Source organism: Ananas comosus, linkage group 13, assembly GCF_001540865.1.
Source record: "Ananas comosus cultivar F153 linkage group 13, ASM154086v1, whole genome shotgun sequence".
Lineage (NCBI taxonomy): Eukaryota > Viridiplantae > Streptophyta > Magnoliopsida > Poales > Bromeliaceae > Ananas > Ananas comosus.
Window position 1 is genome coordinate 10,907,299 of NC_033633.1, and position 11,308 is coordinate 10,918,606.

Here is an 11,308-nt window from a genome sequence, read left to right on the forward strand (position 1 = left end):
TTCGTGCGCGAGAGTGAGAGAGAGACGTCGAGAGAGAGCGAGAGAAAGCGGCGTGCGAGAGAGAGGGCCGGGACGAAGGCGAGAGAGAGATGAAAATAATACTGTTAATTAAATTTGGGATTTTTGGAGGGTAAAATTGTCATTTTATATTATATGTAGTATTAACGGGTTTTAGTAATGCAAGATACACGACCCCCCTCCCGTTAATATTTTTGATGTAATCCTGCTCGATTTGTATTAACGACTAGATTACATAGCGGATTAACCAAATACAGTTATCCTGGCAGGATTGCCTGTAATCCTGTCAGGATAACTCGAACCAAACGCACCCTATGTGGTTTCGCACTTTCTCACTTTAGTACCCTGTGGTTTAATATTTCATTAAGAGAAAAATAAAATCACAGAGTACTAACTTGATACAAAAATATAGGGTATTAACTTGATATAAAAATAAAACAACAAGGTACTAACTTGATACAAAAATAAAACCACAGAGTACTAACTTGATACACTTTAAACACAGGGTACTAAAGTGAGAAAGTACGGAACCACAGGAACTAACTTGATACACTTTAAATCATAGGGTACTAAAATAAAAAAATGCGAAACTACGGCCTAGGGGGACTATTTTTAAATAACAGAAAATATACGAGGAGTATATAAACAAAATAGAAATAAATTAGATATTTTTGAAATTTTGAAGAGTATATAGATATAGATAATTATCCTATTTTTTTAAATTGCACAGATAATATGATTTGTACATGCACGTAATAATTGTGAGCGGTCACATCCCAAACGGGCTTAATTGCTAAACGGATCCGAGTCCGATTCGAGTCCGATCCGATAAACAATCACGAGGACCGCGACAAACCCTAACCCCCTCTTCGTCTCTGTCTCTCTCTCTCTCGCGCGCTATCGCTCTCGCTTCGATCGATTCGTCGCCCTTTTCTCCTCCTCCTCTCAAATCTCCGACCAAGTGAGAGAGATCTCTTCGCTGGATGTACGATTGATTGGGAAAATCAGGTCTTTTGCGATCTTCGATTGCTTTTTAGCTTCTAATTTTGCTCGATTTCGTGGAAAATTAGCTGTAAAGGCAAGTAATTTTTAGTTTTTTTTTTTGGTTTGTGATTTAACCAGTATTGTATTGTGATTCGCCGTAGAAATAAGCTGATCGAGTAAAGCGATTTTGTCTCTGATAATTTTCACAAAAGCTTTGGGTTTACAATGCTTAGATTGTGGTTGGAAACTAGTGGCTTATTATGCTCATTGTACTTTAGCTTGTTTTTTTTTTTCAGATTCATGGAAAATAGATGTAGAGAGCATAGTACTTTTATGGGGACAATACAGAAATTTATATCTTGTTTTTCCTGTGAGTTTAGAAGTGCTAAATTGTAATATATTGTAGAGTGTGCTAATTGGGCCAAGCAATTTACCTCAGATAATTTCCCCATCCATTCTTTGCTGAAAAGGACTAATCTTTGTGTTTATAATGCTTAGATTATGTGTAGAAAATTAGTTGCTTGCTATCCTCAGTTGCTTCCCAGCTTCTAGTGTTTTTTTTTTTGTTTTTTTTCCAATTCATGGGATATAAGCTATCAAACTTGTACTTTTTGATGATTTTGTTTGTGATGGTATGGGTGACTAGATTAAAATGCCTTGTGGGAACGAGCTAATTGGGCAAAGCGATTTACCTCTAGTAATTTTCCATGTTAGTGTTTGCTGAAAAAGAACAAATTTTTGGGTTTATAATGCCTAGATTCTGGTAGAAAAATAGTGGCTTACTATGCTTAATTGCTTTTTAGCGAGAATTTTTTTGTTGAAAATAAATGGAAATAAGTGCTAATGAATCTAATTCTTTTGTGCCTATAAATTTTTTAATGGGAAACATGGTCATGATCTTATCGTTTTCCATAGTTCCTACAGAATCAAGTGGAAGGGTTGGTGGTTGATTGGAATCAGTAATGGCCCACTCTGGGAGTAATGTAAGTATTTGCTCAAGTGCCTTTTTTTCCCTTGTTTCTTTTGCTTTCAGCAACAATCACCTCCAGAACGTTTGGCAAACATAAACGTTTGATGCTTTTACTGCAACGGGAATAAAAAAATAAAAAATTGAGATTCTTAGTACCGAATTTGGATGCTCCAATTTGGTGCTTCTACTTTTGTTCCAGAGAGAATCTGTGGAAGTGATTTTGATATAATGATTCTCCGTAACACTAGTCGGACAACACTTTGTCAAACAGCCCTGCATCCTACATCAGAGCCAAATAGGTCTTTAGTTTTATATCAGTAGGTAATTGGTAGGATTGATGTAAAAGCATGCTGTTTTTCATGTGTACAGGCAGTTGGTGTGGACAATACCTTCAGAAGGAAATGGAACAGAGATGAGTTTTTGGAGCGAGCCAGAGAGCGAGACCGGGACGAGAAGGTACAAGACCTATCAATGATTAACACATCTGTTGTTTGTTTTTCTTTTCATTTAACTGTTCTTTTTTTTTTCCCTATAGGATGAAGAAAGATCCAAATCCAAAGGTATGCTTGGAAAATACTAATTTTGTCAATAAAATGTATCTTGTATATTTATCTCTTATTGACAAAAATCAGATATGAGATCATGATTTCGGTGCCTGCTTTACTATCTCTGCTTTCTAATCATACCTACATCCTTTCCTGCTGTTTTCCCTTTTTCCTTTTTCTTCTTTTTGTTGGGAATGATAGCGAAAGCTCCTCCCGTCCAAAGGAAACCGTTGAAGCACCGAGATTATGAAGTCGATCTTGAGAGCCGTCTGGGCAAAACTCAGGTTTGTCGAATTCTTCTTAGTTTTCCATTGTTTCCACAAGAATTAAGAGTCTTGCTTACTCAATGTGGTTATTTTGTTTGCTTCATCAGCTAGGATGAAACTTTAGGCCTAACTTCTTAACTTTTGTGCATGATAATTTTGGCATAAATTGTTTTAAAGCGTCAACATGTTCTTCAATCTTCACAAAGCCAGTTCTCCTTCATTACAATTTACAGGTATTACCAGTGTAGCTAAGTTATAAATATATAATATTTTAATGGAAAGCCAAGGCTGAGGTCACACCCCTCTATTTTAAACGCTGCTACAACCCTCTAGTAGTCTTTACACTTAGGGTGGAAAAGAGAGAAGGGATGCATTTGTGTGCAAAGAGTCATTGCTTACACCATCTTCTGAGTGTTTCAGGGTTTTCATTGATTTTTCTGAAGCATGATTCTTTGGTTTTGCTGGTTACAATAAGAATGCACTTAATTCTTACATGCTGTATATTCTATCACTATAACTACTTCTTTCTACAATTAATTTACTTCTGTTGGCTTGAATTAAACTGGAATCCATCTACTAATGTACACATAGTAAATTGCAATCTAATGAGTATATGCCTCGCTGGAAATGCCAAAGGGTAATAGATCTGTCAACCATTTAGTTTTTTCTCATTAAATTTACATTCCAAGTTCTCATAGTTGTTCATTTTGTGTTGCAGGTGGTTACTCCCATTGCACCGCTTAGCCAGCAGGTTAGTTTGACCTACTTTCATTTTCAAGAAACAGTTTTAGTATTGTATTATTTGTTTTCAAGAGTTACCTAATCGATATAGCTTCTTTTTTCTTTTTCTTTTTTTCTGTTATGTATTGAAAAAGAGTTCTTTCTCCACTTTGATTTCGTCTATGTTTTACTCAATTTTACCGCTGTAATGGTAACTCGAATAGGAAGTTAGGAACCGACAACGTTGGCAACTACACGCAATGATGAGATTTTAGTGCTTAATATTTGAGCCCTATCTACCATTAGTAAAGTATCACGCGGAGCAAAATTCTTTATGTAACAACGATATTAGACATTAGTCAACCATCAGTGAAATTCTGGATTAAGTAACAAAAACATTAGACATTTATACAACCATCCTTTCTTTTCTTTCGGAATTGGGCTGGAGATGTTGGTGGGAGGGTGAGTTGGGGAACATCTCAGAAGTATGTTAATAATGATGTCTTTGGCTTGTCTTGTACTAACTTTATGTTCATACAGCTATGAACAGAAGCTTTGTAATTGCACTTGTTAAATAAATGATAGTTTTGTGTAAAATGAATTGGTTAGTTTAAAACAGACATTTGTCAAACTGGCATATGGAATTTTATCTTCGGCTCTATTAGATTAAGATGCTTCTCTCCATACTCCCCACCCACCCAAAAGGAAGAAAATAAAAGAAGGTGCACACACTTTATGTGTAATAGATGATTTCATGCCATGGATATAACTTTTCGATATTCTAATATGCAACCTGATTACAGTGATAAACATCTTTACGGTCATGGCGTGTCGTTAAAGTTCAAATTTTCTTATCTGGAGCCAATAATGTTGAGAATTTAGAATTAATACTGCTTTGAAGGCTTATTTGTTTGTGGCAGAGGACTTCTTCTTATTTGTTAGGGTTTTTGTAGCAACAATTTTATGTATTTTCTTTGAATTGAATAAGAACTCACCCTTCTTCTAAATCATTCCACATCCTAAGTGAAAATATTGTTTATTTTCGCTACTATATGAATATTTTTTATGTTTTGCAGGCTGGATACTACTGTGCAGTTTGTGAGTGCGTGGTTAAAGATTCAGCTAATTATCTGGACCACATTAATGGAAAGAAGCGTACGTTCTTCTGAGAATTGTCATATTTAGTGATCCTTCTCATAAAATATTCTTTAGAAGTTAATCGATGCTTTGACACCTTACAGATCAACGAGCTTTGGGCATGTCTATGCGTGTGGAGAGGGCTTCTCTTGAGCAGGTGTTTGTGCAATTCTTTTAAGTCAAAACGCAGAAATTTTGTACATCTATTTTGTGTACCTTGTGTAATTCTTTGTATTATTAAATCATCAAGTAACATACATACCTATCCAAAATTTATAATTTTAAATACACCGTGAAAGTACAGTTGCTTCTGCAAAAACACTTAAAAAGTTCGGGAGCATCAGCCCATTGGTGGAAGTTGGTTTAATTGTACGAAAGTTATCCTACAGTTATACTTTTGTAGGTAAAAGGGTATTTACATAAGAAATTAAGTTTTTGACTGGTATATATATGAAAATCCCGATTTTTTTCGGCCATAAATATGTATATATCTTCTGTACAGGCATAGATACAAATATCTCTTATATTATACATTTACTTGGGTTAAATTGGTGATTGAATAATAATTTGGCTCATCTGCTTCGTGCTAGACAGTAATTCATTGCTTTACTCCGTCGAATGAGACATGAAAATATTTTGGGTATTGAACTTGTAGTTTACTGCTCTAGAGAAATGTTTTGAGCAACGTGGCCGAGATAATTGTCTTTTTTACGCACATTTTAGGTTTACTAATAATATGTTTGATAGATTAAGCCTCCATATATTCCTGAGCATTGGTTTTAATTATGAAGTAATCTCTCTCTCTCTTTGCAGGTTCAACATAGATTTGAATCACTCAAGAAGCGGAAGGATCCAGGTAGCTTCAGCGAGCAAGGTAAGGAAACAAAAATACTCTCGCAGATAATCTCGTAACAATCCAGTAGACCGTTTTTAGCTGTAGCAGTATACATTTTATAATGTAGCAAAATGCACCATGATGCCCCTAGGTTTGTATCAAAATTAAACATGCAATATTCACGAGAAAAAAATTTCCAACTCAATGCTTCAGATTTAGATGAGAGAATACTGAAACAGCAGCAAGAGGAGGAAGAGCGGAAGCGCCAACGTCGAGAGCGGAAGAAAGAGAAGAAGGTTAGTAAGCTCCCAATGATGTTCAACTTATCCGGTCCGGACGGATCTTAGATAGTTTCTCAACTGGAATTATTTGTTTAAAACATATGCTTGAGTGATGAGATCTTATACTGCGGCGACTGGTGAGTTACAGAAGGAGGGGCCTATGAAACCAAAACCAATTTGAGATACTTTGTTGTGTACAGTGGAGGATGAATATCACATTACACTATTCAACGCATTAGTTAGCGAATCGAGAGATTTTTAGTTCTTCATGCTTTACGTATTAAATTGGGTTAGTCTTCGCGGAAACTAATAAGCTGAGCTCGTGGCGCAGCAAAAGGAGAAGGCCGCGCAAGACGAAGAAGCGGAGGATGCTGATCCCGACGTCGCCGCCATGATGGGATTCGGAGGATTCCGCTCGTCAAAGAAGTGATTCTTTCCGTCACCGCGGAGGGAGGCCCCAGTTATCAACACCCTGAAGCCCATATACTGAATCATCTCGCGTGCGGCGCAGTTTGTAGTTGTCATCTTAGCGGGGGTTAAAATATGCGACCGCAGCTGCTTATTCGGTGTTATTAGATCTGGGGACAGGACATGAATTTCTTGATCTTGCTAAACTAAAGGCAGGCTTTTTGTAGGTTTTTTTTTTTTTTTTTTTTTTTGCATTTTCTTGTTCTGTCAAATTTGTAATGTTAATCTTGTATATCCAATGGTGGTAAAATGTTGCAGTTAGCTATTATGCGATTTGTGACTCTCAAATGTTCTCCTTTTTTTTTTATTTTTAGGCCAAGTTTTTTGATATTCTACATGCTCTATTGAGAAAAGCTTTATTTAGGCTTAAAGTGCTTGTAAACTCCGTAACCGATTCAGCAAACTTTCTTATTTATCCCTTTTAGAAGGTTAATATAAAAATGCTCTTCAACGTTTTAAGTTTTTTTAAATATATTATTTTTATAAAATTATTATTTTGTCCTTTTAAATACTGTTATCGATTTTTGTTGATTTTTTTTATTTGCTCTTTAAGTTAAGAACAAAATTTTTTGCCTTTTTAAATATATTCTTTTATAGTCACCAATCTTGTTTATTATTCTTAAGTTAGGAACAAAGGAGCTATTTTGATTTTTTTAAAACTTTGGTAGAAATTTAATTCGAATTTAATCTGAGATAACTTAATCGGTAACATCAGCAGATTATTTTTTAATAATGGATAAATATACGAGGAATATATTTGAAACAAAAAAAAAATAGAGAGGAATGTATTTGAAACAAAAAAAATAGAGGTATATAAAATATTTTGAAAATTTTGAAGGGTATATAGGTAATTATCCTCAAATAGTACAGTCCCATCTCCCTTAAGTGGCCCACTTTAAAAGAAGAGACTGTTTAGTTGTTTGTAGTTATATCTCTGTATTGCACTTATAACTATATATATAGATTCAAATCTACTGTTTAATTTAATGTATTTGAATTTAATTGCTTCAATTGCAACAAATGTAACTACACCTAAATTACTCGCCATTTTACTTGCAATCGCCTTTTTTTTCAAAAAAAAAAAAATGTATATGTATTTTGTGTAATGAGGATAATCTAACTATCTCATATTATATAAAATGATAAAGTTTTATAAATCCACTTTTCAACTGCATACACCAACCAAAAACCTAAGGCATCTAAACAATACATACCATCATAATAAGTATCAAAATTTGAAGCCAAAGAAGTTTTTTCTTCAGAGGAGAAACACTTACTTTGTTGGCATCTGATTGAGTATAAACATATCCTGCATCTCTCTCTCTCTCTCTCTACCTTGAATAGGTTTCTGTAAGCCAATGCTGCTGCTGCTACTTCATTCTTCATCCCTACCAAAGGCGAAAAGCAGGATTAGAGAAGCAGTGAGATTAATTAAACCTAAGTTTTTCGAAAACAACTTCAACCGCGGTCTCGCCTACGATCTACAATTACAATCCTTCTCTTTTCCCTTTCTTTCTCTTCCTCACTTCCCCAGGATTTTGTGTTAACAGTTTTACATTAATTCAGATAACAATAACTTAAAAGGCATCTTTACATGATTATGATTGTTTCTTTCAGAAGCAATAGCAAAGCCAAGGTGCATACCATCATCATAACCATTGAGAATCATCATTTGAAGCCACAAGAGTTGTTCTCCGCATTTTCTTCTTCCTTGGTAATAGTCTCCTGAGGAGAAACAATCTCACTTGAATAGCTTCTCATTGAAGAGTATATGTCTTCATTCTTCATCCCCCCGGGAAACGTAAAGAGTAGGATTTATTAAGATTAAATCCAATCTATCCCTCATCTTATTCTCGGTCATGAACACTCGAAGCTTAGTAAGCTCTTTTTCCAGCTTTTGCTTTTGGAGTCTAGAAGCTCGTTTCAGCTTATCTTCGTAGGAAAATCTTCAAGATTTCTATGTTCCTCAAAATCTTTAGCTTCTGGTCCTCAGTGTAGAGAAGCTTTTTCAGAAGCCAGGCCGAACAGACGCCAAGTATCTCTGTATATTCATCTCAACCCCCATTTGATTCTACCGAGCTCTGCCCCGCCACCTTGCGAACGCTCCTCTCCTTCATCAAATGCCTCACCTCCTCGGACTCCGCCCACCGACCCATAGCCGCGTAAAGATTCCCCAACAAAGTATAATTCCCCGAATTCCACGGCTCGAGCTCTATGAGCTCCTTGACGGCCACCTCCCTAGCTCTCCGTAGCTCCGGCAGGCACTCAGCAGCGCCCCCCAAATCGCCGCATTTGGCCTCATCGGCATTCTTCGGACTAGCTCATAAGCCTCCTTAAGACACCCACATTTCCCCAAGAGATCCACCATACACCCGTAATGCTCGATCTTCGGCTCGATCTTGTACTCTAAACTCATCGATCGGAACAACTCTCGGCCCTTATCCACCAATCCGGCATGGGTACAGCATCCGATGAGCCCTAGAAATGTCGTCAAATTCGGCTTCGCGCCTCTCCTCCGCATTTCGTCGAACAGACCAAGGCCGAGCTCCCCGCACCCGTTGAACGCCGATCCATTGATCATGGCGTTGTAAGTGACCACGCTCCGCTCCGGCATTTCGTCGAACGCCCTCCGAGCGCTCGCCAAATCGCCGCACTTGCAGTACATATCGACGATCGAGTTGCCGACGTTGACGGCGGAGCTGAGGAGCCCGGTCCTCCTCGCGCGGTGATGGATCCAGCGCCCGAGGTCCAAATTCCCGGCGCGCGCGCACACGGGGAGGACGGTGGCCAGAGTCGCGTCGTCGGGCTCGAGCCCGGAGCGCTCGACGAACTCCACGAACAGCTCCAGAGCGTCGGCGTCGCGGCCGCAGCGGGACAGCCCGTTGAGCATGGAGTTCCAGGTGACGACGTTGCGGCGCCGGGGGTGCATGCCGCGGAAGACGCGGAGCCCGGCCGCAAAATCGCCTCTTTTGCAGTGCCCGTTGATCAAGAGGTTGAAGGCGACGGGGTGGTCGCCGAGGGGCAATTCGTCGAACAGGTGGTGGGCGGAGGCCATGGGGACGAGGGCGGGGGCGGCGTAGGCGTCGAGGAGGGCGACGGCGATGGAGGGGTGGGAGAGGAGGCCGAGGCGGAGGGCGAGGGCGTGGAGGGCGCGGGAGGTGTGGGGGGAGAGGGAGGAGGATTTGAGGAGGGGGGTGAGGAAGAGTGGGGAGAGGGGGAGGGAGCGGCGGCGGAGGAGGGAGAAGAGGGAGAGGGAGAGGGAGAGGGAGAGGGATTTGAGGGTGGAGGAGAAGAGGAGCGGGGAGGGGGAGGGGTGGCGGAGGAGGAGGCGGAGCGCGAACCCGTGGACCGAGCGGTCGCCGTCGCCGGCGCCGCCGAGGAGGCCGAGGACGCGGCGCTCCGCCGCGCGCAGCAGCTCCCAACCCTCGCCGCCGGGGCGGCGGCGGCGGCGGCGCATAGTTTGCGGCGCAGCGTGGCGCGGAGTGCGGAATTTGGGGAAGGGCGTGTGTTCTCAACTGGGACTTGTTTGGTTTTTTTTTAAAAAAAAAAAAAAAAAAAAAAAAAAAAAAAAAAAAAGTGGAGAAAGGTAAAATTATTTTTTTTTCCAAATTATATTCATCTGTACTTAGAAATGCAAATAGAGCAGAGCTGGAGGCATCGGAAGACGGAAAGGGATTGCAACCCTCGTCTGTGTTTAAAAATGCAAATAGAGCAGAGCCGGAGGCATCGGGAGACGGGAAGGGATTGCAACCCTCGTCTGTGTTTAGAAATGCAAATAGAGCAGAGCCGGAGGCATCGAGAGACGGGAAGGGATTGCAACCCTCGTCTGTGTTTAGAAATGCAAATAGAGCAGAGCCGGAGGCATCGAGAGACGGGAAGGGATTGCAACCCTCGTCTGTGCCTAGAAATGCAAACAGAGCAGAGCCGGAGGCGTTCGGAGACGGGAAGGGATTGCAACCCTCTCCTGCCGCTTCCAGTGTATATTTGCTCAGTGCAAGCGCACGCCTTAGCGGTAGGGCTGTCAATTCAACTTGTTGTTTGTGAGTCCGTTCGCGTTCCCATTAGGCTCAAAAATAAGATAGATATAATCGTTGGTTTAATGAACTAAGCTGAATACAAACTGAATTTTTCAGCTCAAAATATTAACAAGCCAAATATAAGTTGGAGCTGGCTCGCTCATGTTCGCCTCATATAGCTCGAGTATATATATATATATATATATATATATATATATATATATATATATATATATATATATAGTTCGACTAGAATACTATCAACCCTTTAATTATTTTTATCTATTAGATTATACTATTCAACCAACCATTCACTCAACCCTAAAAGCGCACATCATCCTAACAGCACATTACTCCTAATAGTACAGTAGTTCCGTTCTCTCTCTCTCTCTCTCTCTCTCTCTCTCTCTCTCTCTCTCTCTATATATATATATATATATATATATAATCAAAAAAATTTTAGCTTTAGATCTTCCTTTTAATAAAAAAATCAATAATAATGATGATTATTTATAAGACCCATTATTGTGGATGATTCAAAAATTAGTAAAGTAGAATATCTTAGTGCTTCCAAAAGCACCCAGCAAAACTTTATATATATTATAAATTTTTATCCTTTGAATTTTAGGTCAACCCCAATACAAAGAAACCTATATTTTATAAATTACAATTATTAAATTAAAATTCTAATTTTCTTTCAACTTCTCACCCAAATAGTAAGCCTGACAATCTAACTTGCGGTTCGCACGATATANTCAAAAAAATTTTAGCTTTAGATCTTCCTTTTAATAAAAAAATCAATAATAATGATGATTATTTATAAGACCCATTATTGTGGATGATTCAAAAAATAGTAAGCCTGACAATCTAACTTGCGGCTCGCACGATATATTAACAAATCAGCTCATGTTCGACTCGTTTATACATATGCATTCGCCCGATATATTAACAAATCAGCTCATGTTCGTTTATACATATATATCCGCATCACTAGTTTAGTGATACAGCATCCAAACACAACTAAGCATTTTCCCTTATCCTTCATAGTTAAATAATCGAAACACAAAG

At 39.0% G+C, this 11,308-nt stretch overlaps 2 protein-coding genes across 3 annotated transcripts; one reads left to right on the top strand and one right to left on the bottom strand.

The window, feature by feature from the left end:
- Positions 873-6,497, top strand: LOC109719384 (zinc finger matrin-type protein 2). 2 transcript variants are annotated; one of them, XM_020246020.1, is made up of 11 exons: positions 873-1,026; positions 1,927-1,985; positions 2,342-2,428; positions 2,508-2,532; positions 2,719-2,801; positions 3,502-3,534; positions 4,580-4,658; positions 4,745-4,797; positions 5,454-5,514; positions 5,689-5,771; positions 6,088-6,497. In XM_020246020.1, the coding sequence occupies exons 2-11, from the start codon at positions 1,965-1,967 to the stop codon at positions 6,184-6,186; spliced, it is 624 nt and encodes a 207-aa protein (XP_020101609.1). In that variant the 5' UTR covers positions 873-1,026; positions 1,927-1,964; the 3' UTR covers positions 6,187-6,497. The 2 variants fall into 2 exon arrangements, with proteins under 2 accessions (XP_020101609.1, XP_020101610.1); XM_020246021.1 differs by having other exon boundaries at positions 876-1,026; positions 1,918-1,985.
- On the bottom strand, positions 7,358-9,388 carry LOC109719382 (pentatricopeptide repeat-containing protein At1g09190-like). The gene is given in 3 exon segments (XM_020246014.1): positions 7,358-7,612; positions 7,819-8,463; positions 8,466-9,388. Coding segments are annotated over 2 exon segments (999 nt in total). The 5' UTR covers positions 9,280-9,388; the 3' UTR covers positions 7,358-7,612; positions 7,819-8,278.